Genomic DNA, 27,267 nt, shown 5'->3' with positions numbered 1-27,267 from the left:
ATAACCTATTAAAATACGGAGATTCTGCTGAAGGCACTGAACTGCTTGAAACACCATTGGGTTGTATGTGGAGACCTGGAAGTAATGGGAGTGAAGTTTCCTGTGCCTCTGGGATAGTCATGCCCTTGAATCACATTGGAGTAGAATAGAATGACCTACCAGAACAATAATGAATCCTGGGCAGAAAAATGTGATAAGAGAGTCTTCCGCAAAATAAGAGAAAATCGTCCTGCCATCTCTTCATGTTAAACTGGGAATCATGAAACTGTTCGTCAAAGCAATGCCTAAAGATGGTGATTGTTTTAAGTATAAACGTTTCAGATTTTCTTTTCTGTCTGAGGCTAAACTTGAAAGAAGGAGTATTTGTGGGATCGAACTGGCTTGGACAGGATTTAAGAATGTGATTAACAATGTGTAAGAAATATGAAACACACAAATTTCAAAGCCATGGCTGAATATATGATGATAGCTCTGGATGAAATATGAGTATTTAAAACCCATTGTCTTCATACTCATCTTGCTTTTCTGTCTGGCAGTCTTTAAGATGATGTGAAAAAGCTTGGACAAAGAGCTCATCAAGACATGAAAAAAATTGAATCACGTTACCAAGGAAAATGGGATGAACAGAAGATGGGGCTGACTACTGTTGGTCTCTAAAAAGAGATAATGCGGAACTACAGGACAGAAGAAAATCTCGATGACAAAATTTCAATATCAAGAGGAATTAGTACTTTAAAAGTACAGTGTCTCCGTAAAACTTGGAACAAGTTCAGCTTAAATTGTGATTCCATCTGTGAACAAATGAGTGCTCTTTGATTTTATTAACTGCTTACGTTTGTAAACAGTTTACAGGTCACTAGTATAGCTGTGTGTGTCTTAATTAATATATTAAAATGTCTTAATATTGTCTAATGTGATTGGATACATTAAAAAAAATCTACTCACCAAGTGGTGGCAGGACAAAAAAAAGAAGGTTACACTCAAGCAAGCTTTTAGAGGCAGTGACTCCTTCTTCCAGCAGAAGTTGAGGGGGAAGGAAAAGGACTTGAGAGGTTTAGCAAAAGGGTTAGATGTCACTCAGAACTGCAGTCAGGGAGACTTACTGGACAGGATGAGAAGGAAAGACTGATTGTTATGAACTGCACCAGACAAGATTCAAAAACCTGAGAGCTTAAAGGTGGAACACAGGGTAACATGCAAGACAGAGAATACTGCTAAAACACAATTCATGAGTTAATAAGAGTGAAGAGCTAAGTGCATTGTACATAACAGAGGTGGGAGGGGGTGGCGAAAAATAAACAGGTCAGAAAATGAAAGATGTAGAAAACAAAAACAGAGTGAAGAAGGCAGTAGTTAGAGTGAAGAAATGCTGAGACAGAAGAAAGTAATGTAAATTAAGGCCAGGTGGGTGGCATGAACCAAGGACATGTTGTAGCACTAGTACCCAATTGCGGAATTCTGAGAAACTGGTGTCTCAGGGAAGATGGTACGTGAGGTGAAACAGGCAGCGAGGTCACGACTGTCATGCTGTAAAGCGTGCTCTGCAGCAAGATATTGTGTGTTACTGGAATACACCCTCTGCCTATGCCCATCCATCCTAACTGATAACTTGGTGATAGTCATGCCAATGTAAAAGGCCGAACAGTGTTAATATAATAGCCGGTATATGACTTGTCGTTTCACAGGTGGCTCTTCCTTTGATAGTATATGTCTAGTCATTTACAGGGCTGGTGTAGGTGGTGGTAGGAGGCTGCATAGGGCAAGTCTCACAGCGAAGATTGTCACAGGGAAAGGAGATGGTTGCAGGATGAGCATAGGGTCAGACAAGGATGTTAGGGAAATTGGGAGAGCAATGAAAATCTATTCTAGGTGTGGTGGGCAAAATCTCAGATAGAATGGATCTCATTTCAGTGCATGATTTTAGGGAGTCATGCCCTTCCCGAAGTACCTGAGTGACAATTGGTGTATTCCAAATTTGATCGGATGGCCTAATAAAGCTGCATTTGAACAAGACTGGTGGGGTAATTACGTTCAGTGATGGCTGAAGTCAAAATGGTGGTGTATTGCTGTAAAGAGTCTGCATCCGAACAAACACTTTTGCCTCAAAGCCAAGGCTATATGGGAGGGATTGTTTGACATGGAAAGGATGGCAATTGTCAAAATGCAAGTACTGTTTGTTAGTTGGTTTAATGTGGATTAAAGTGTGTGGCTGGCCTTCGGTGAGGAATAAATCCTATTTATCTTTCTTCATCCTTCATTTTCTGACCCGTCGTTTTTTCGCCGTCCCCCATCCACCTGTGCTATGAACAGTGCACTTAGCTTTTCACTGTTTTAATTTGAGCACAATGTCTCAGCAGTAATCTCTGTCTTGCATATTACCCTTAAGCTCTCAGGTTTTTAAATCTCATCGGGTGCAGTTCCTGACAAACAGTCTTTCCTTCTCATCCCATCCGGTAAGTCTCCCCTGATGTGCAGTTCTAGGTGCTTTTCCGAAATTATTCCTTTTCGTAAACGTCTCCAGTCCTTCTCCTTCACCCCTCTTCCTTCCCCTTCAACCCTTCTGCCAGAAGAAGAAGAAGCTTTGCCTCCAAAAGCTTGCATATGTATACCTTGTATGTGTGAGTTCTCCTGCTGCCACTTGGTGAGTAGATTTTTTTACCCATACAATCACATTATCACTGCCCTGTGTAATTATTGCAATAAAGTCAAATAACCTACAATATAGATATATTGTTAAATGGAAGTAGTATATACATTTGTATGAGTGAAAGGATGTGCATAGGATACTAAATAAGTCTAATACATTTTGGGCTCTGTCAACCTTATGAGGAGAACTCGACTCCTCTTATGTCAGTCACATAAAATTTTTCAAATGCTTGGTGCATAATACATCATTTTCATGGGGTGGAACCTGAACATATTAAACAAACTGAAACATAGATAAGGTAATTAAAATATTTAATTGTATGGTAAAACAGTATCTATTTAGGGTTGAGTCATTATTTGTAATGTGGTAGGTTACAGATGGTTCTGTATAAGGTTCCCACCTGTTCAGATTTTGTAGGGATCATCCTTACTTTTCTGTGAATGTCTTGTGTCCTTATAAGAGTATGACGTGACACCCTCGGTCTCGACCTTTTTATGTTGCTTCTACAGTGTTATTTTTTTTATATCGCCTGATTTTTAATTTCATGTTCTTGTCATCCTGTTCTTGTTACCCAAAGTTGGTGTGTGTAAAACACAGGAGAGAGCAACAAAACATTGGGTTTTAAAGTCAATTGTTCCGCTGCCTCATTATCATAGCAGTTAAGTGTTGAAGAGACAGTTGTATTTATGAAGTAGCCGAGTGAAGGAGTATTGACATGTTTCACACTTTTCGCTGTTCCATAAAAGCAAAACATTATTAATAGTAGGTTGGTTTTAGGGTTTTCCAAAGTCTAACTCATTTTTAAGAGTGGAAATACAAATAGTAGTGGCAGTGATTGTAGTGCTGACAATTATGATGGTCAGAATGAAACTTGACAGAAAAGAATCTGCTCATTTCTTAAAAAATGATTAGAGGATGAACAGTTTAGAAGATGGTTAGCTAAAGATGATGATGAAGGAATATCTAAATGACCAGTACATATGTCCTGCCTTTTCAGTAAAAACTGAGGGTATTGGGGCCTTGAGAAATAACACTGAGCGTGATTGCTACCAGTAAATACAGCTGGTAATCATAACTTTACTGCATTCAAAAGAGGTAGTTCAATGGATTCATTAGGAGCTCAGGGAATTAGATTAGAAAATGATAAATAAAAAAATATAAAATGCAGCACGGCAGCACCAAGATAAACTTTATTAGGAAAATGTAATACATTAATGTTCTAATGCCACCATTAATGTTGAGGCAGTTATTATCAATCAATTGTGAGAAAGAATTATTAGGATTGTGTATTATGTGTAAACTACATTTATTTCAATGACGTGAGAATTATAACAGTAGAAGTGGTAGAAAACAGAGAAAAATGTGGTTTCAACTTACCTTATTGCAGAGTCAGTGTCTAGTGGCAGATAAATTCCATTCGGATATTCTGTAAGTGAGGTTCAGGTTGGTTACAAAATCATTAAAATACTTTTCTTGAAATTCCACACCTTTTATTACGAACTTCAGTCATATCCAAAAAGCTCACAAATCTTTATGTATAACATGGCAAATTCTCGAGAAAGATACATTAATAGTATAAACTGTTCATTACAATCCATTAAATTGTCACCACAGTCTGTAATCTAACCACAACAACTTCTCTCTGCCACTGCAACACTTGGTGCTAAAGACAATCATTATACAAAGATACTTCAAGAATGTTACGCTGGAATGTCAAGTTTATTACAAAGTACAATTTGTATTAATATTTATAGTTAATATTTTGAGCAGTTAAGTTTGAACTAAATGTAAAAATATCTGGATGACTAGTTTTTCAGAATGTGCATAAATTTGTGTAAGATTAATACCAATAATTTTCAAAATTATCCAATGGGATAAAGAAATAGAAATAATAAAAAAACAGTGCCCCAACAAGAGCCGACAATCATGATGCAGATACCAACAAAAGTTGTATTTAGTGATTCATTAACCTGCTGTTGCTCGTACTTATTATTGTCACACGACAACTTCCGTGTTTGATTTTTTCTAACAAACTCTTACATAAAGGTATCCACAAATTATTGCAACCAGTTGCCTTTTGCTTTATTATTCAATTTTTATTTTCCATTACCAGTTTCGAACCGCCTTATGATTTGTCATCAGATGATACATATTCATTGCTTTCTTTGGGATTGGAATTATTATATTCTTCTTGAAGTCTGACTAAAGTTCAGTAGTAATCATAACTGTGAACAGAGACCTCTTTAATTTTCCAATAAGGGGCATCTATCTTTCCCCTAATCATACATGCTATTAGAGCCTTGCATTTGTGATAGGGTTATGTTCATATCCATTCTGCACGTCCTGTCCAACTCATTTTTTAGATGTCTGTATCCCTTTTTCCTACTTCATTTTCTGCAATTTTACATTTTCTTGTTTCGTCAGTAGTATAATAGTTATCCAAGAATATTTAATGGACATTATCTTTCTGTTTGATCCTTTGCAGCTTTGATTATGGGGTGTATTTTTCCTTCTTTTCTTGCTGTTGTTTATTTTGTAAGATTTGTGGTGGGTCTTATACCAGCACTAGCAGGGAGTTGCATCCCTGGCCGATATAATATTTTGCCAACCCTAATACACCACCAGATGAAAGTAGTATTACCTTTATCATATCTTCTCAGAGTAGTTATTTCTTCTTTGGTGGTCCAGATCCTTTGGCGCCACCTCCCTGTCAATCCAACTGCGGTGAAAATCCCTGGAATGCTTCTGCAAGTTCTCTCTATTGCACTACTGAATAAATAGCCACACTTTGCACAAACAGGGGTATATTTTGTCCAACATTTTCATTATTACTTTTCACAACACAACTAACAATTGCTACAATCATACTGCTCTCTTGATTACATTCAAACGTCCATATATGCATACCATAGGACGTGATGGGGGAGGGGAAAAAAATCAATTACCACTCTTCAGATGTTCATTACATCCTTGTTAGTGCATCATTTAGTTCATGGCTTTCGGATTCAGGCATTGGTGCACCATAGGACAAATTACTCCCGGATGACCAGTGGTTGTAATACTGTTTTTACTCATCCCCTTCTTGCCAGCTCCACCACTGCTCCACATTCACTGCATATATCCTTATTAAATTTACTCACGAGCTTATCCCAAAACACTACAATTATTTATCTCTCAGTGCTACACATTTGTCCTTTGCTACACATTTGTCCTTTCCCCTGTTTCAGTTAATCGTTGCTTAATTCTCCCTCTGAAAACCTCTACCAGTTTATCCAGATTCTTTTTCCTCGGTTTCATATCTTTCTGAAATTTATTCAGTTTTAATCTACTGTTCTTAACCAATAAATTATGGTCAGACTCCATGTCCACTGGTGGAAATGCTCTGCAGTTTAAAATCTGGTTACAAAATATCTGCCCTGCCATTATTTAATCTATCAGAAACCTTTGAGTGTCTCCAAGTCTTCTTAGTATACACAGCTTTCCTTCATGATTCTAAAACAAGGGGTTGCTATTATTAAATTAGGCTCTGTGCAAAGTTATAACAGGTGGCTTCCTTTCTCATTCCTTTCCCCAAGCCCACAGTCTCCTACTATTTTTCCTTGTCTTCCTTTTCCTACTATTGAATACCAGCCCCACATTAGGATTCAATTTTCATCTTCTATAAAGATCTGAATATTTTTTTAGATTTTTTTTTTATCTGTTCTTCGTCTGTTGACCTAGATGGCATATAAATTTTTAGTATTGTGGTAGCTTTTGGCTTCATGTCTATTTTGTTTACAATAAAGTGTAAACTCCGCTGTTTGTAGTGTATTGACCATATTGCTCATTATCCGAACTCAACCACATCCTTTGCAAGAGCTCTGACAACAACTTATCATACCTTGAAATGAAAGACATCCAGATGAACATCCTACTCCCTTTGCCCAAAGTAATATCTGTTATCAATCTAACCACTCCCTCTATAACCTAGTACATCCCTGTGCCACCTCTGCTTCCAATCATGTGCCCCTTGGACCTGTCCCCTTTGGATGACGTAGGTGTGAGACTTGCCTTTTTGTACTGCAGTTTGTTCATAGGCATATCTTAGGCACTCTCAGTTAGGGGTGCATGTGAAAAAATACTTGGCATGTATGATCTCTGCAGTATTCTATGTGGTTGCAACAACTAAGTGACTTCACATGAATGGTCTTTTCTAAACCTTGCCTAATGACAAACGTACATATCTAGTTGCAGAACATGGGTGCTACAACAAGTAACAACTGCTTCTATAACTGTGCGTTTGGGTTCTCATCTGCAGCACCAACTCTTCTAAACTGCATTTCTGTAAAAAGCTGCTGGCCCACTTCCTTCCTCAAATCTCTTCACTCTCCTTTTTTTCTCTTGACATCTTTCAGCTATTTCTTGTGTTTCAATGTTGCAGCTCCTTTCCCCCACAACTATCTCTCTCCCGTGCTCCATCCCCTCCTCAGTTTTGCACTTAACTAACATAATTAGTACTTATACCGTAGTTTACTGGCACTTTTGACAGCTATGTATCTCGAGTTTTCTAATACCTCCATAACTCCTTGCCACAATTGACTTCCCCCTGCCACAACCCTTTCTTTCTCCTCCACCCCCATCCCTGCAGACACACTGATCTACACGTCCAATCATTTGCAATGTTTATAGCCACTGCATTCTGTGTGTGTGTGTGTGTGTGGTGAGGGATATGTTAACACTAAAACACTTAAAAGTCCAAACTAAGCTTTTTCTCTTAGAAACTAACCATCTTTCTGTGTACTTCCTCACAAGAATGAAAAATCCAGGAGGGCAGCAACAATAAATTATGTAGAAAGACAACCATTCACTTAAGATAAAGGATGGGTGACATACAGGCATGTTTGAGAGATTAGAAAACTACGTGCATTTTTCATCTGCAGGTGGGTGGCAGCTTTTCCTCATGTTTCATTGTTGCCCTATTACTTTTTCATCCCTCATGTAGTTATCTCTTATGACTACTTTTGCTATCATGTCCCCAGCTAAAGATTCAAATTGGTGGTCATTAGAGTTGTTTGACCTTGTTTAATAATGAACTAATTATCTATCATTTGTTTCATGTCCTGTAAAGGAAGAAGAAGGAAGACTATTTGGTTCAGAACAATGCGGAAGGTAAGCATGTGTTTTTCCTCTTTGTAATAATGAGTTAACAACATGAGGTTCCAGAACACTTCTGTACCTGTGAAGTAAAAGGATTTTAAGTCAAATTTCTGCAATTTTTGGCTTACGGCTATGTCAGTTATACTCACATTGCTTAATTTGTGGGAGATATGACAGTAATTTTGTTGTCTGCAACCAATTTAGGCAGTGTTTAATGAGCACATGCCACTTAATGCTGTTCACGTCAACCATAGTTTGGAGGAGGAGTGCCATGCTTTGTTCACAAATGAAGCAGTGTATATGTGTCTCAGGTCAAAACTGCATTAGATTTCACACTCCAGAAGACTGAACGTCGATGTTTGCCTTTATTCAGTAGCCATATGTATTTTACCCTTTCAGTTTCAATGTACATTTAATTTTAATTTTCACATGTGATTTCAGGTGGTTAGCTCATGATTCATGTAACATGTTTTAATTATTGTAAACAAGCATCTGCTTCTGAAGAGGATACTCAAAGTTGTATTACTCTTAGTAGTATTGAAAACTAGGCCAAGTTTAAACATATTAACTTCTGGGAACCGATTGATAGTTCACTTAACTAATCCAATTTGTCGGATTTATTCCAGTTTACCAGTCAGGTACAGAATTCTTGAGAAGTTTTTTCCAATTCCTGATATTACGGGTTTTGTGTCAAATGGATTAAATTTAAGACTTGCCAAAATACTGTTACTAAGCAACTGATAGTTACAAAGCATTTACAAAACCGTATGTGTACACTAGTGTCCACCGTGAGATTCGATGAACAGTACTTGGACTATCTTGCTATTTTCTGCTCCTCATCCCTTGCAGTTGTGGCTCTCAAGGGCATCTAAGAGGTTGGTTGAACATGTTGATCACAGTGGCTTTGTTAGGACAAGAATTTTTCTCATAGCAGATTGTGGTTTAAAGTTGGTACATGAGGCACAACAATGTAAGTGAAATGTTGCCATTCCTGTCTGCCTCGTTCATAATTTCACTGTCATCTTCGGCTGATCAGACACAAAACGCTGAGAGGCCGAACCTGACTGGGACATCCCAGCCAACAGTGCCATATGAACATTTCATTTTTTACTGCAGATGTGCTGTCCAAGGGTGGCTAGGCTGTATGGGAGAGCTCTTTTGGTGTGGAAAGGATGACGGATGTTGAAATGCAGGTACTGTTGGTGGTGAATATGTTTCATAAGTGTTTGATAGAACAGATTTGTCCATGGAGGTTACAGAAGGGTCGAAGTCAACATCCTGGATTGTGGGACATGGGGTTGATGAGGATTGAGTTAAGTGGTTGTGAGAGAAGGTGTTCAGGTTGTGAAGAAGAGTGAGGATAAGGTGTCTTATTTTGACATATCCATCCTTATTAACTAGGAGGAGAGGATTACGGCCAATAGGAATATTTCAGTTTTTATCACTACCGTCAGTTGTTGTTTCATTATTAATTTGTTGACAACTGGTTTCGATGATAGAGTTCATCATGGCCGTAGTAGTAACATAAAAGCAGTTGCATTAACAGCAGCGTGACATCAAAAGCAAAATGGTACCTAGAATTAAAATATGTAATACATATTTATTCTAGTGGTTAAAGCCAATTAATATACAACATTAATGAATGTATCACTGTACAAACAGTGTAATGGGGAAACAGAAATGAGAGCCCATATACAATTACAGAACGAGTCATGTATATTCTTGCAAGGCTAAAACAATGGAAACCAATATGTATCACAATAAATTACATAATTAAAATTCATGCAAATAAATATCCACTAATCTTGGGCAGGATCATCCAAACAGTATAATTACAAACATAAAATAATAGTAGGAGGTACATACACCTGTGCAACTGGTCGGTCTTGTAACCAACACTAAAAATTAAAATCCATGTCTATATACAGTATTAGAAGCTAAAATGAAACACATAAAGAACTAATCAAATATAGAGAACAAAACCAATCATAGGCTTATAGAAGCTTGTATGAAGACAAGATAGAAAGAAGAGAACCAACTAATGAAAATAGAACCATTCATCAAAACTGTCACTCTGTTAAGTTATGAGATACAAATCGATCATGTGATCTTATTACTAAAGTGTCAACACTATTGGAACACAGTAACAAATGAACTCTAAAATGTTTCAGTTAAATTTATAACTTTTGGCTCTGTATTTTCAGGAGGCAGCCTTACTGTATGTTGTCAGTTTACATAATCTGATTTGAATGATCTTCTGAATAATGATGTGATATATGTTAAATGAACATCCAGTAGGTATCAAAATTCAGGGTGCTTCTTCTTTTTTCAATAATATCAAAATTTTGGTAAAAATAAGTCCTGTATCAGCTGTCAGAAAGTGTTTTACATATTTAAAAATCATTGTTTGGACCACAATAGTTTAAGTTGATTTCCTATATTACCATAAGTCAAGAAATGTTATTAATTTTTTCCCCATGGACATAAATCCCTGCTGTGACATCAGGGGAAATATGACAGTGATGTGTTAAAAATAAGATACTTTCTATTGCTATTATTATTATTTCTGTCTGAAGTAATGGAATCCAAACTTCAGTTCTGGCATTTACATTTGTAAAAAATTTCAATTTTTTCCTCTCGTCCTCTTAATTAATTACATGTCTAGAATGAAATTTTCACTCTACAGTAGAGTGTGCGCTGATATGAAACTTCCTGGCAGATTAAAACTGTGTGCCGGACCGAGACTCAAACTCGGGACCTTTGCAAGTGCTCTCCGCAATATACTTTCTTCTGGGAGTGCTAGTTCTGCATGGTTCACAGGAGAGCTTCTGTGAAGATTGGAAGGTAGGAGACGAGGTACTGGCGGAATTAAAGCTGTGAGGACGGGGCGTGAGTCGTGCTTGGGTAGCTCAGTAGGTAGAGCACTTGCCCGCGAAAGGCAAAGGTCCCGAGTTCAAACCTCAGTCCGGCACACAGTTTTAATCTGCCAGGAAGGTTCAATTACATGTCTGTTAAGTATTTGCTTCTCGTAATTCTTAAATAAAGTTTCAAATCAGAATCTTCATCAACATCTGAGTTATGGATGCTAATGTAGATAAATGCAGAGCCCAGTTATCAGAATATCACTACTTTTAAAATTCGATATAAAAAAATGTTTTAATCTAAGAGCAAAAAGATTTTGCACTAGGAATGTTATAAGTATAAGCAAATGTGCACAGCTTCATGAAAATCTGAGATGATGGATGACATGACTTGTATGATTTGACATGGAATGACCCTCCAAGCCTTGTTATTCTTTAATTGTTTTATAATATGCATGTAAATTCTAGTGCAAAGAAATTTGTAATCCATTTCCCAAATGAGGTGGCACAGTGGTAAGACACTGAACTTGTATTCATGACGATGGTAGTTCAAAATTTATGTTTTCTGTTACTTTGCTGAACAGGTTGAAGTGGCTACCTTTGCCAGCTTGAGCTTTTGCTCCATTACTTAATGCCTTTGTCATCAAAAGAGCCCTAATCTTCCTTCCTTCTCCCTTCTCGTACAATTCCATTAGTTAAGTTGTATTTTATTACCACTTTATTAATAGATTAGAATGCTCCTTTTTAAATTTTGTGTATGTTTAAAGGTGATTGTGTAATGCGACTGAGAGGAAATAATTGGAATCTTATTTCAACATATCCTCCCTTTTTAACTAGGAGGAGAGGATTACAGCCAATAGGAATATTTCAGTTTTCATCACTATTGTCAGTTGTAGTTTCATTAGTAATTTATTGACAACTGGTTTCGATGATAGAGTTCATCATGGCCCTAATATTTTTGATCTCTTATCGAGATTGGTCATTTATTTCACAATAGGTTAGAAGGTTATTAATAACAATTTTGATGCATGTCAGGAACCTTCAGCAATCACTGTCAAGAATAATTATACAATTATGTGTAGTTATGGAGTGTTCACAAATAAGTAAATTGCTTTACTTTTTCACTGTAATAATATTCTCAAGAATTGTGTCTGCAAAGGAATTATGATTCGAAAGAGGTTGTCTGTTGAAAGATAATCAGCCAATATTTTCATACTATAAAATATCTTTCAGTAGGTAGGCTTCAAATTTCTATATGTATAATTTGCACCTGTTTATCACTTAATATGGAAGAGTATGTTATTCGTCATATCGTAATAACACATAAACATGGCTGCTTTCATAACTAATTAATATATGTGTATAGTTTTTATATTTTATGTAATTAAAAAAGTTACAGTTATAAACTATGTTAAAAACACATAAAACTCCTTAACTACATATTTTGAACCCAGTTGCAATTACTATTGTGTTGTACAATTAATAGTGCTAAGATATTTATAATTTCTTTAATGCAGGGATTTCTGAGGGACCTCGTGACACGTGGGATCAGGATGTTGAAATGGACGACGCGTTCAACAGATGGGAATCAGGTGAGTGCAGAACCTGCAAGTTGAATGCAAAACATGTGGATTCATATGTTACTTTGCAGATGCACATCAATATGTGCCCCTTATTTTGGAAAGCAAAAGTACACTCTCTATTCTGGTTAACGTGACCATCTGTCAAAAGCCTGACTGAGGTTATTTAATGTACAGTCAGGATGTGGAGACATGCTGACTTTTGTGCCATGGCCAGCTGTGCTAGGTTCCTTGGTTGAGGATCCATGGCACCTGCAGCCTGATAGAGGTGGTCCCACAGATTCTCGATTGGTTTAAGTCCAAATGTTTGGTGGCCAGGGGAATACATTCGTAATTTTGTGCCAATGGTGGGTTGAAGTGAAATGCAGTTGGCATCCCTCGACATGTGTAACTGCTGAAAGTTTTATTGTTGTCTGTCTGTTAGTTGTTGTTCAGTGCTGTATTTAGCAGAATGTTGTGTTGCACAGTTTGTAAATTTCAAGATGGCAGAGTTAGAGCAACAACACATCTGCATTAAATTTTGGTGGAAACTCAAGAAAACATTTACAGAGACATACAAAATTATGCAGGAAGCCTACAGTGATGAGTGCTTAAGCCGTACACAGTTATATGAATGGTTCACATGGTTTAAAAATGGCCTGACAGAAGTTAAAGATGACTTCTTCAGGTTGTCCTTTGACATCTACTGACAACGTTGATGTCAAGAACATCAACAAAATTGTGCCTGTGAATTGAAGATGGGCTGTCCGAGTGATTGCAGAAGAACATTACATTTCAGTTGGATCATGTCATGAAACCCTGATACAGCATCTTAGGATGCATCATGTTCTTGCCAGGTTCGTCCAACGGATCATGAGTCAAAGAAAGACCTTCGCCTTGCAGTGTGTGAAGAGCTTGTGGATCGTGCAAATGAGAACAAGATGTTCCTTAAGAGAATCATGACTGGTGATGAGATGGGAGTCTATGGCTATGACGTTGAGACCAAGGTTTAATCTTCACACTGGGACGGGAAAGGTTCCCCAAGACCAAAAAAAGCCCATGAAGTCAGGTCAAATGTCAAAGCTATGCTGATAGTTTTCTTTGACTTTGAAGGATGAGTTCAACATGAATTTGTGCCACAGGGATAAACTGTCAATCAATGGTACTATCGAGACATGTTGTGATGCCTGTGAGAGAATGTGAGAAGAAAATGGTCTGAAATGTGTTGAGACAATTCATAGCTGTTTTGCATCACAATAATGCAGCCACACATTCATGTCTGTTGGTCCAGGACTATTGCACAAAGAAAACAAGATCTCTCCCTCTGCCCCCCTCCCTCCCCAAAGTTGAAAATGCTGTTGAAAGGACAGATCTGGAATATCCACTTCTTTGACTTACAAGTCATATTTCTTAACAACTTGGTGTTTTCCAGGTACAAGCATTTATTGGTTTTTTGTGCAATACAGTGGGTGGCATTTTTTATCACAAGGTCACACATAAACAGCAGAAGGGATATGCAAGAAAGTATTGGAGTTTCTATTCAGTACACTTGTTATAGTTCATAAAAATTCAAATAACATGAAGAAAACCTTTAGCCCAAAGAAGAGGAACCTCACCAAGGTGTGCTGTATGCAGTTCCAGAAGAAATACTGATGGGGGAGAAGTGCAGAAAGAAACAAGAACCTGGTGGAAAGATTGCAATAGGGATTTGTGCATGGAACCGTGCTTCAGCATATACAGGGTGTTACAAAAAGGTACAGCCAAACTTTCAGGAAACATTCCTCACACACAAAGAAAGAAAATATGTTATGTGGACATGTGTCCGGAAATGCTTACTTTCCATGTTAGAGCTCATTTTATTACTTCTCGCTCATTTTATTACTTCTCTTCAAATCACATTAATCATGGAATGGAAACACACAGCAACAGAACGTACCAGCGTGACTTCAAACACTTTTTTACAGGAAATGTTCAAAATGTCCTCCGTTAGCGAGGATACATGCATCCACGCTCCGTCGCATGGAATCCCTGATGCGCTGATGCAGCCCTGGAGAATGGCGCATTGTATCACAGCCGTCCACAATACGAGCGCAAAGAGTCTCTACATTTTGTACCGGGGTTGCATAGACAAGAGCTTTGAAATGCCCCCATAAATGAAAGTCAAGAGGATTGAGGTCAGGAGAGCGTGGAGACTATGGAATTGGTCCGCCTCTACCAATCCATCGGTCATCGAATCTGTTGAGAAGTGTAAGAACACTTCGACTGTAATGTGCAGGAGCTCCATCGTGCATGAACCACGTGTTGTTTCGTACTTGTAAAGGCACATGTTCTAGCAGCACAGGTAGAGTATCCCGTATGAAATCATGGCAGTGAATCGAGGAAGTACAGTACATACTGACGAAACTAAAATGAGCTCTAACATGGAAATTAAGCGTTTCTGGATGCATGTCCACATAACATCTTTTCTTTATTTGTGTATGAGGAATGTTTCCTGAAAGTTTGGCCATACCTTTTTGTAACACCCTGTATAATCAATAATTTTCTCTACGTTTATAATGCTGAAACAACAATTTTCACATTTCCCACATTTTGTACCTTAAATGTTAGTTAAAAATCATTTCTAATTCTGTTTTTTGTTTTCTTATTACATTCCCTTAATTCACTTCTTGTAATTCTTCCAATTATTGAATAAAATTTGTCCTCAATTTTATACAGAAAAATTGGAAAATCAACTGTGGCTGGGGTGTTAACTAAGACGGGATGGATTAGAGTGGATGACTGATTCTCTACCAGAGATGTATGTGGATGCCGGATTAGAAGGCAGCCTGTGGATGTAATTGCTCTTTATTATTTACAATAATTCAGTCTTCATACCCACGAGTGTTGATCTCTGGACCTTGACAAGTGCAGCAAATGTGCAAACAGAGCATTTCCCAGCATATTTTTCTCGCAGCGCCATTGTTGTCAGCGGCAGCACACACTGCTTGTCCATTAGTGCTGTGTTAGGGCCACATTGACATTTTGTGTTTCTGAGCCCATAGCAGACCCAGCTGTGGCATCTGTTGTTGTCCCAGAGAAGATGAGCAAGTGACGGCAGGTGACCCAATGCTCCAACTCCACACCAGAAGATGGACGGCCATGGCAGTTTGCATCTGTTCCCAGTGGCTAAGGAGACCTCAGGTCAAGCCATGGAACGTGAAGGGCACTGGGACTTCGTGAGTAGACCTATGGTGGCAGCAAAGTGCAGGGGTACCAAAAGCAACAGTCAAGGGTTCGAGGTCCAGTGAGGGTTGTGTCAGCTGTCTCAAAGGTATGTTGTCTTCTTGGCAGCATCCATCATAGTGTGGGTGTCATAATACAGCCCAGCTGCCGAATGGTGACTGACTGGCTCCAGGGGTATAAATAACTGCTGAGTGGTGGGTGCGGAAGAAGTAACGCTGACACATTTCTTCCTTCATGCAGAAGCTTCGCAAAGGATGATCAGTGTCTGAGAACTCACAGAGATAGTAGAAGTGCGACAGCAGCTCATTGCTGTCTGGGTTGGTGTCAGGATGAGTCACCAACCATGGTGATTAGTGCCTGGAACACAATGCTTCAGCTATTCGCACTATTTGGTTCATTGCTAAACTGGAAAGTGCAGTGTGTTTGAAATACACTTCTTTATTATCAGTTACCTTCATCGCATTTTCTTGATATGTATTAATGAGTGTTTGAGGGTGACTTCATGTTATTTTCATAAGAAGACACAGGATTTTTAGTTCTGATGATTTCACAGTTAAAACTGGTTGACAGTAGTGTGTATAACAATACAAAATTCGATTTTTTTAATTTTTTTATTTTTTTTTTTTAATACCAAGTTGGAAACAGGATGACCTGAGGCTGAAATAAAGCTGCTGACATTGCCGTTCCTGCTAAGTAATAATTTTAAATTGAAAGTAATTTGGAAACCATCGAGGTAAATCAAATGCAGAGTGTATCATAATTATTGGCGTAAATGCATAAGGTTGAAAGTACACAATACTAGAAGCAAAAAAGTCTGAGTAAACATAGGGTCGAAAATGCATACCTTAAGACCTACGAGCAATTTTTCATCTTCGATTCTATAAAAGAAATCTCTTCTACTGCAAGTTCTTTGCCTTCCATATTTTGGAAACTGGTAGTATGGACCAAAACAAGAAAAAAAAGTCCAGTAAACGTGCTCTAAAATGCGTAACTTAAGGGTTACGAGCACTTGTTCATCTGCTATTTTAAAACGCAACTCTGTTAATGATCAAGTCCTCGTAACTTCTAAAGGTACTATTTCGCTGCAACTGCCGGCCGTAGCGTCCGGCAGTGACTGCGGGCAGTTGACTACTGCTCTTAGGCAAAGCAACGGAACATATGTCGTTGTAACTGCTCGGCAGTCAGTGGTCGTGACGTCATTGCGACTGCCACGTCTCGGCCGCTGCAGAAGCAGTCAAGCAGTTGGGCCGCGACTGCCAGGTGTGTGACGACTGCAGAAATCAACGACGCACTATGTCGAAGAAAGGTTTTCACGATGACGACGACGAACAGTTAGTGGAGCATGTGAGCAGATACTCTATGCTGTATGATAATACGCATACAGATTTCAGAAATGTGATGGCAAAGGATAAGTTGTGGACAAAGATAGGAGAAGCAATGAAAAAAGATGGTAAGTGTTTTGCATATACACATTCATTTATTTATGTTTTTTTCCTACTGTGACAAATTGTACAATATGAAGGCTACAACAGTGCTTCCATTCTTTCTGTCACCAAACGATTACAATAGTCATTACGAGTAGTAACAATAATTAATTTCCTTTATTTGAGCCTTAGTTCTTTTTCAGGTTGTGATCATTGATTTGTAGGTTCACAGAAGTAATTCTTAAATGTATCTCATACCTGAAACCCTTCAGCTTGGTAGAATCCCCCTGTTCGGGGCAGGGGAATAATGTTCCGTGGTAAACTCACGTCATGGTCAAGTTCATAAAAAGGTCGTCCTCCTTTTTCTAAATAGGTGTCCCTGATGAGATTGTGTAGACAGCAACAAGCTGTAACTAGTTTATCACATGTGTTAGGTTGCAGATTCAGATTTGTGTAGAACACTCAAAATACCTGACACAAAAGTCCAGAAGCGTTTTCAGAAACTTAGCGCGCTCGTGACAGTTTATAGTTGAAGGTCGCTTTTGATTTATCTTGCTGGGCAGATGAGTGAGTGTAATGCTTGAGAATATGCTTTCGCAAGCAGAATGCTTCGTCGCCTACTATAACAAATGGCATCTTGATGTCAGTTAATGGAAGCTCTTCATCTGCTGGAAACACGTCTCCTTTCATGATCATTTTCCCCATTGCCGACTTATTAAATATGCCACTGTCTCCTTCCTTCCCATACGAACCTACGTCTATCGCAACGAATTTACAGTTCACATCAACCAATGCCAAAAGTACTATGGAGAAGTACCCTTTGTAATTCCAGAAAAGGGAACCACTTTTTCCAGGACACCGTATCCTTATACATTTCCCATCAATCGCAGCACAGCAGTTAGGGAAACCCCAAAGAGTGTAGAATTCTTTCGCACCTTTCCTGAAAGATTCTCGAGATGGAGGAGGCAGGAAGATAGGTGCCAAGTGTTGACACATAGCTTCTACTGTTTCACGAACTATGATGCTCACATAGCTTGGTGATATCCGGAAACCATATCCAAGGGACACAAAACTCTCCCCTGTAGCTAGAAACCTGTAACACAAAGCATAATTATTATTAATACATGAAACATAAATGTCTTGTCCTAATTACACAGCTAAACAAATATCGTTCCGTTTTAGGTAACCAGTGTAAAAAGAGATGGAAAGACATCACAGATAACTACTGGAAAACAGTTAGAAAAGAACAATTGCAAACAGGTTCTACAGCACCAAGTTCAACAACAAAATGAGCGTTGTTCAACAGACTAGGCTTTTTGAGAGCTGTAGAAAAGGAGCGGTCATCTTTTTGCAGTGTTCCGCTAAAGGAGCCAACAAGTGTTGAAGGACTGCTATCTGATGAAGACGGACAAAATGTCAATGGAACAGGGCCTGACACTCCACAAGCCATTGCTTCCTTGTCCTCTGGTGACGCACTTGCTGCCAACTCTTCCATCTCAGTTCACAGATCGAGGAAAACACACTGGGATTCAATTAACCAAAGGGTCCAACAATGATTGGAATTGCTGCAGCACTTGGCTAATAATCGGGACCCGGAAGATGATGATGGGCTGTTCGTGAGAAGCATCGCAGCGTCCATTAGGAAACTACCACGTCACCTCATTAATAAAGCGAAAATTGACATTTTAAGCTATGTTACGGGACTTGACAGTTCTTCAGAATCATCTCTTGTGCCACTACCTGTCAGCATCAGCCCTTCCGGCTCGTCTTCCCTTTCATCCCCATTCGAACGAACTTCATCGGTTGGAAACGGTACGTACACTTTCACCCCATTAATAAACATCAAACCACAAGCAGGTGATACTACTTTTGAAAATAATTACTAATCATAATGTAAACACAGTGTAAAGATAATGTAAACATAAACAACAAACTGTACAGGCCCTGAGTCGTTTCCAAATAAACTTATTATTTTAATAGAAATTTATGTTATTTCATAGAGATACAAAATTATCCATTTTAAACCATTGTTTATGAATACGTATGCTTTTATACAGCTACTTACTGTAAAGTCACTGCCATTTTTTTGTTGGTTTCTATTGGAGTTTGCACTGCACTGGTAGCTGTTCCTGCTATATCTTCTCTCACCAGACTTTAAACAAAATCGAACTGAGATGGATTAAGTCTAAAGAAATTTCTGAACCCCTCTTCATCGTTTCGAAAGTGACCAGTTACTAAGTTAGCATAAATTCCTTCACTTTTCCATGTTTGGAAAATTCTGTGGGGACAAGATCTTGTAAGCATTGCAATAATTTGCACCTCTTCTTCCTCGTCCACCAAAAAACCTAGCAGTCGCAGCGAAATAGTACCTTAAGGTGTGCATTTTAGAGCACATGTTTGATGCACATTTTTTTCTTATTTTTGTCCATATTACCACTTCCCAAAATTTGGAAACGAACTTGTAGTAGAACAGATTTGTTTCACAGTATCGAAGATGAAAAATTGCTCGTAGCTCTTAAAGTACGCATTTTCGACCCTATGTTTACTGAGACTTTTTTGCTTCTAATATCATGTACTTCCGACTGTATTTGCTTACACCATTAATTATGATACACCATCTATATGCAGCAAAATGTGCAGTAAACAAAAGTTTTTCTAAAGTAAAAACAATAAAAAATGGAAGTTAATGTAGATGAGAGTTTCACCATACTTCTTTATTCGTTTACCTCTGATATAGTTATCAGACATAAAAAAATGAGCATCAACATTATCCAGGGGTCAGTGTGTGTATCTTCTGTTGAGGGTTTTGGAAGCTGCGCTGGATGTTTGTATACACACATTTTTTCTGGTGATCTTCTAAAGAGTCGGAAATTTTGCCCTTTCTTTTGCTGTAAGAAGCAACATTTCCTTCCACTTTGCTGTTTTGATTTAAATGTCTGTCTTCTGTAGTAGGACTATCATCGGCAAAGCAAACTTCTTTACGTTCTCTTCTTATGTTCATTGTTAGTGGAGTTTTTGTGGAATTTGGTGAAAGAACTGCCTTTTTGTGGCTTGTACAAGCCTCTATCACCATAATTCTTTTTACTTTAAAACAAAAGCTTTTTTAATATGTCATTTTGCAAATCAGTGCCAGTGTGAGCTCTACTGTGTATATAAAAGTCTCTTGAAACCAAGTGTTCTGTTATTGAAGTTGTTTGAACTAATTTATTGAATTTCAAGGCTCCGCCAAGGTCGCTTACTGAGTCAACCAGGTGTTATGTGAAAGTATTTCCGTATATTTGGCTAGTCTTTAGGTGAGAGAATGCCAAATCATACCTCTGAAGTATTAACTTTTACTCATAAGTGTAATTTGAGGCATTAATATAAAAGCTCTTATTTAGAAGATTCTCTGCCTGAGGTGCCTGACTACATTACTGTAATAATGTGATGTACCATGGCAACAGAAAATGCAGTGTATGCGATTTCTCTAATTCTAGTTCCTTAGATGCCTCTTCGAAGGGCAGTGAAAACCCCCTCAAGTTTTAAAGCACTTGTCATAAATTAAATGCTAACATTTAAACATTACAGTAATAAAATTGCATACATATTGTGAGAGGAGAAATTGATTTGTTTATCAGTGTAGTATCAGTTTCTTCTATTCGACCTATTTCTCTCTTGTCAGACAGGTTTTTGCACAAGGCCAAAATTGGTTTCAGTCAGTTCTAAAATAGTCAGCCATGAATTTCAGCAAGTATCTTTCAATGGTTTCAGTGTTCTATCTAGAGCATTGAGAAGGCTACTCTTATTTACATGAGTGGCAAGTTCATTTGCCACAGTCAGAGTAGCATAAACTGGTGGACAATTGGCACGTACATACTCTGCATTGAAAGCATTTTGTAGATCTGTGTTTAACATATGGCAGGAACACATCAGTTGTGAATAATGACACAGTTCTGCAATAATGTTGCCACTTTCATCAGTCATTAAAGGCATGTTGATACCAAGAGATATGAATTGCTCATTTGTTGCTCATCTGGAAACTGCATTGTAAACAAAACATGGTTTATGAGGTTCCAGTCAACTAAACAGGAGAATGTAAATGTTTGTTCTTGTATTGCGTGTCCACATATCTGTAGTTGGTGAGTGTTGATGTCTTGTTATGTAAGCAATTACTGCAAGCATAATTATATCTCTTAGACTTGTAAGCACTTTCTGCCATATGCAGCAATATGGTTGTGGGGTAAGGTGGACATTTTTCCATAAGCCACGCCAATGTCAACTAATGTCTGAGTGAGACCCAGAAAACATTTGTCTTCTACAGTTACGTAAGACATTAAGTCTTGCCCATACATAGCCACACATTTATCAATAATCATTTTCTGAGAGGATTTAAGGTGTTTCTAGCCACCAGGAGACTTGTTTATTTATTAGACATGTGTGGATAGTGAGAAACGTGTTAAGTGCCACAGAATCCTTTAACATCAGTGTGAATTTCACTGCCTAATGAAAAGTGAATATGATTAATGTTCTTCCCATTGCCATCTGCTATAGGCTTAAATACCGCCTAAATTGAACTTTTTTTCGGGCTCTGTAGTTCTATATTTCCCACTGATTGGGTTTTTCGTCTGTCTTTATTGACAGGCTTACCTTTGAAAACCACCTTTAGTTTGCACTCTCATTTCCTGGATAGCAAAAAATGGAAAAGTCTGTGATTAGCCTACACTCTCTGCTGCACCACTCCACTGAGCACTGCCCTACTCACCATTCAAAGACTTTTGATCACAACGGTGGTCAGTACTTGCACCCAGTACTACAAGGCCCTTGCAGTGATGCCGTAGGCTCACTTTGTCCAAGACCATTGTAGACCAGTGTGTCGCTGTAGAATCTGGACAAGAATGTTGTAATGTGGTTAGGCAAATACTATGCTGACATTTCTGTTCAATCAGGCCAGAATTCCATTCTCCTTGACACACTCACTTATGCATACATCCCCCCCCAGACACACACACAGAGAGAGAGAGAGAGAGATTCCTCCCGCAGTTTTATTTCCATGTGTGTGTTGCTCACTTCCTGTACATGGACTTCAGCCATTCCCTCGCAGAAGCTATCCGCTCTACCGACACTGCATGCTATGCTTCCATGCTTCCAGAATGAGATTTTCACTCTGCAGCGGAGTGTGCACTCATATGAAACTTCCTGGCAGATTAAAACTGTGTGCCTGAGTGAGACTCGAACTCGGGACCTTTGCCTTTCGCGAGCAAGTGCTCAACCAACTGAGCTACCCAAGCATGACTCACACCCCGTCCTTACAGCTTCACGTCTGCCAGTATCTCGTCTCCTACCTTCCAAACTTTGCAGTTGGTAGAGCACTTGCCCACAAAAGGGAAAGGTCCCGAGTTCGAGTCTCAGTCCGGCACACAGTTTTAATCTGCCAGGAAGTTTCATATCAGTGCACACTCCACTGCAGAGTGAAAATCTCATTCTGGAAACATCCCCAAGGCTGAGGCTAAGCCATGTCTCCACAATATCCTTTCTTTCAGGAGTGCTAGTTCTGCAAAATTCGCAGGAGAACTTCCGTAAAGTTTGGAAGGCAGGAGACAAGATACTGGCAGAAGTAAAGCTGTGAGGACGGGGCGTGAGTCGTGCTTGTGTAGCTCAGTTGGTAGAGCACTTGCCCGCGAAAGGCAAAGGTCCCGAGTTCGAGTCTCAGACCGGCACACAGTTTTAATCTGCCAGGAAGTTTCATATCAGCGCACACTCCGCTGCAGAGTGAAAATCTCATTCTGGAAACATCCCCAAGGCTGTGGCTAAGCCATGTCTCCGCAGTACCCTTTCTTTCAGGAGTGCTAGTTCTGCAAGTTTCGCAGGAGATCTTCTGTAAAGTTTGGAAGGTAGGAGATGAGATACTGGCAGAAGTAAAGCTGTGAGGACGGGGCGTGAGTCGTGCTTTGGTAACTCAGTTGGTAGAGCACTTGCCCGCGAAAGGCAAAGGCCCCGAGTTCGAGTCTCGGTCCAGCACATGGTTTTAATCTGCCAGGAAGTTGCATGCTATGCTGCTTAACAACCAATCTTCCTCACTTTCCAGAATGCTCATCCTGTCCACCACTCAAGCTGGAACCTATTAATGATGTTTAGACCCCTGTTTTTCTCAATTTTGAAGAAGAATCAAAGTACAACTGCTTAGCAATTGGACTTCTAATCTTTGTGTGTGACTGTCCATAACTGCTCTTGCAAACAATGAAAAAATGTTTATATTTAACTGGAGAAAATTAGCTGAGGAAGAAAATAAAGGGACAAAGAAACAAACATTCTCTTAGTTTGCCTTGAAATTTAAAACATATTATTATCTCTTTCCCCTTCTTTATTCCCAGTTTTCCTATACACCATTGCGTATTTATTAGAAGCAATTTCCATTGTATTAACTTCTTCATTTTTGATTGACATTTTATTGTTGATACAGGACCTGCAGCAAAGCTTCCTCAAGGTAATGACAAAGATAAGGAGTCCAGTTGGCACCAATCGGATCGGAAGCAGTGGAATGATGTGGCTGCTTCGGTTGAGCTTGATGAATCTTTGAGTAGCAGCCAATCTTCGGATCACAGTAAGTTGCTTGTAAACTCAGGTGATGCATATTTGTATTGTACACCTATTGCTGACAATAATATGTGCTTAAACGATAACAATTTAATATTATTTATATTTGCATTTATTGACATGTGCAAAGACAGTTTCTGCCTGGAAGACATGTTATAAAAGTTACTCCTGTCTAAAACAGTTCATTTAAATAAAATGTTCAGACTGGAAGACAGAAAATTCCTTTTAAATTAGGGCAGGTGAGGAACTTACTGACAAAGTTACTGAAGACATGATAAGAGAGTAAATGGGGAAAGAAGTTCCTGTGAGCATAAATGAAACTCACAGCAATGTAAAAATCAGTTAACCATGTCAGGTGGATAAAGACATAATTAAAAATGAAGTAAAGTAGATTTATGATGATGGCAAGTGAAAGCAAATAATTTATTTTATTTGGCCTAGGGTCAAATTACAGAAAAAATAAGATACGTGTAACAGAAATCCATGGCATAAGACAATGTACTACATATTAACAGACTTATATAAAATTATAACAAGGGAACATTTAAAGATGTTATAAATGTCACAGTTCTGTCAGAGTGGGGAACTTAGCCATGTAATAAAATTTTGAGAGACTTTTATGAAGTAATCTCGGTTGCCCTAATATCTTATTGGATATTAACTAATAATGTGTTCTGCTATTTGTTCCATTACACCTCAGTACCATTCAGGATAGTGTGTACATTCAAACTAGGATGCTGTGCACTTAAATTCTTGTTACTAATGTGATTGAGGTGGCTTTGGATTTTTTTATGCAGCTGCACACCTGTAATCTGTATGGCACAGTCAGTCTAATTCTCTTTAGTATGATTAGGTCAGTCTGATTCTTGGAGTGTTATCCAATTAGCTCTCTAGTTGACTCCTATTTTACGAGGAGTTGGTTGATGGAGACTCAGGATTTTATGGAGTTATTCTAGACTTACATGGTAGACGAAAGCAATTTTTGTTCATTGGCGAATTTATAGGAGCTGATCTGTTACGTATTTTATCCTATTATTGGGCTACTGCCTATTGTCGTCAGAAATGTGGTGGTGGTTTATTAAATAATACATGTTGATACTAGCATGCTGGTGGTAAATGTTGTTGTGTCATTTAGCTGCACATCAATCTTGTTGACCTGTTTGCTTGTTGCCACACAGGAACATGGCATCAGCAGTATGATACACAGTTGATTGTGCTGCTGAATGTAAGCTATCTGCTTTTGCTTCCCAATTTGTTCCAGCCAGTTCTCTGATAACGTTTCTGTTCTTAATTGTTTATCTCATTGCTTAAAGATGTTTCCTAATGTTAAAAAGTTATTGTGCATTATGCCTAGATGTGTAGGTTTTAGTTTAATAATGCTCTGCAGAAATTCTTTAAATCTACTCGCACAGTGTCATCACAACCTCATGCTGCCTTCAGGTCATTCGCTTATGAGCAGTAGAGTGGGGCAGCACCTTCACTGTCTAGTTTGTTCGATGTTTCATTCAGGTTTACTCCCCTTAGTAGCATGCTGTCAGTTGGGTTGTTATTACAAACAAGAGTTACCTGAATAATCAAGTCTTAAAGAAGAATTTAACTACATCATACAGGGTATACTAAAAATTAGCAATTCTCAGAAACACTTCAGCAATGGCATACTCGTGAAAGATTTTCCAACAGAAACTGTGAAAACATTTGGTTATGATGATGCCAATGATCACTTAAAGACAGCTGCTTTGGCACATAACACTGTAAATAGTCAAGTTCTTGATATGGGATATAGCATAAAAAAGAAACTAAGCAATGTAATTGGTTAGTTAGCTTATTCTTTGTATATGGATAAGTCTTACTTCCTGAGTTGCTGTCAATTGTAACATGAACACATGGAAGTACGAGGGCCGTTCAGAAAGTAACCTCCGGTTGATTTAAAAAAATACACCAAGTTAAATAAAAATATTTTAATATATACATCTCACAACTACATCTTTGCACTATTTTTCTACATAGTCTCCATAGCGATTGAGGCACTTATCGTATCTCTTCACAAGCTTTGAAATTCCTTCTGCATAAAAATCACCCGCTTGTGCCTGGAGCCAGCCTGTGACCGCATCTTTGAGCTCTTCGTCGTCATCAAACCGCTGTGACCCGAGCCATTTCTTCAAATGCATGAAGAGGTGATAATCACTTGGCGCCAGGTCTGGGCTGTAAGGTGGATGGTTGATAACGTCCCACTTGAAGGACTCAAGAAGGGCCGTTGTTCTGCGAGCAGAGTGAGGACGGGCGTTATCGTGCAAAAAAACGATACCGGAAGTCAGCATACCACGGCGTTTGTTCTGTATAGCCCGTCGTAACTTTTTTATTGTTTCACAGTACACGTCTTGATTAATGGTCGTACCACGTTCCATGAATTCAACCAACAACACCCCTTTGGCATCCCAAAACACCGTTGCCATCAGTTTTCTGGCAGAAAAATCTTGCGAGGCTTTTCTTGGTTTGGTAGGCGAATTTGAATGTGCCCACATCTTTGATTGTTCTTTTGTCTCAGGGTTCACGTACTTAATCCAGGTTTCGTCACCGGTCACGATTCTGTTTAACAATGGTTCTCCTTCGTCCTCATAACATGACAGAAAGTCTAATGCAGAGGCCATTCTTTGAGTTTTGTGGTGGTCGGCAAGTATTTTGGGCACCCATCGTGCACAGAACTTACGGTAACCCAATCTTGCTGTCACTATCTCGTACAAGAGAGTCAGAAATCTGTGGAAAACCAGTAGACAACTCCGACATTGAGAAACGTCGATTCTCACGAACTTTTGCATCAACGGTCTGAACGAGTTCGTCAGTCACCAATGTTGGTCTACCACTCCTCTCTTCATCATGAACGTTTTCTCGTCCACTTTTAAATAAACGTACCCATTCACGGACAACTCCTTCACTCATAACTCTTGGTCCGTACACGGCACAAAGCTCACGATGAATAGCTGCTGCAGAATATCCTTTGGCTGTAAAAAACCTTATGACAGCACGCACTTCACATTTGGCGGGGTTTTCTATTGCAGCACATATTTCAAACTGCCACAAAAACTAAACTAGCGCAGGTACGACGTTCACTCGACCACGGCTTGATGCCGACTGACCTGTTGAGTGCGTGAACGCACAGATGGCGTCGCTACTCCCCCCACAACCCGCACTGTGACCAATCGGAGGTTACTTTCTGAACCGCCCTCGTAAAATTTACAAAATTTAAATCCATTATTGATAAATTCTCCTATGAGTTTCACAGTAATTTTACAGATTTTAAATGTCTAGAGTTGGATACCTTTCTCTTTAATAATGTAATGAACACATTAGTCACAGAAGTGGTAGAAGTGATCTTCAAGAAGAGTACAATACACAAAGTTATCTATTCATGCTATTCAAAACAAAAAGAAATATTGCAGTTTTTGAACTCATACCACAAAATTGCTACCGAAAACTCACAAACTCCGCTCTTAAAATGGTATCCTTTTTCAGATCAACGTGCATTTCTCAAAGTACATTAAATTTGCTCAGTGTGATGCAGTGCCCAGTGAGTCTTTGGAACATCACAAAAGTACAAATTGAAATTGATTTTACAGAACTTGTCAAGACCTAGTTAAATAAAACTAACCGAAGTATTAAAATATCTCATTAATATGTGTACAAGAGTTTGAGATAAGTAACTAAATAAAAATAAAAGTATTAGTAGTTAATGCCCCTTATTACTAGGGGCATCGATATTTTGTGAAAATAATGTGAAGCTAGCAATTTTAAAATAATGCAGAAATGGCAACTTTTATGAGATATTGCAAAATACATAATTTTGCCTT

General features: G+C 38.6%; 1 protein-coding gene across 4 annotated transcripts in view; it reads left to right on the top strand.

Annotated features, from left to right (window-relative positions):
* Positions 1-27,267, top strand: part of LOC126419310 (transcription initiation factor TFIID subunit 1-like) — a 167,106-nt gene that overhangs the window by 48,270 nt on the left and 91,569 nt on the right. For 3 of the 4 annotated variants that reach the window (XM_050086488.1, XM_050086487.1, XM_050086490.1), the window contains exons 4-6: positions 7,755-7,795; positions 12,162-12,236; positions 23,289-23,429. In XM_050086488.1, coding sequence (XP_049942445.1) covers positions 7,755-7,795; positions 12,162-12,236; positions 23,289-23,429 — 257 coding nt within the window. The remainder of the gene's footprint in view (positions 1-7,754; positions 7,796-12,161; positions 12,237-23,288; positions 23,430-27,267) is intronic. The other variant, XM_050086489.1, reaches the window with a different exon arrangement.

Source organism: Schistocerca serialis, chromosome 9 (genome assembly GCF_023864345.2).
Source record: "Schistocerca serialis cubense isolate TAMUIC-IGC-003099 chromosome 9, iqSchSeri2.2, whole genome shotgun sequence".
Classification (NCBI taxonomy): domain Eukaryota; kingdom Metazoa; phylum Arthropoda; class Insecta; order Orthoptera; family Acrididae; genus Schistocerca; species Schistocerca serialis.
Note: the sequence above shows the minus strand (reverse complement) of the source record. Positions and strands in the feature narration are given on the sequence as shown.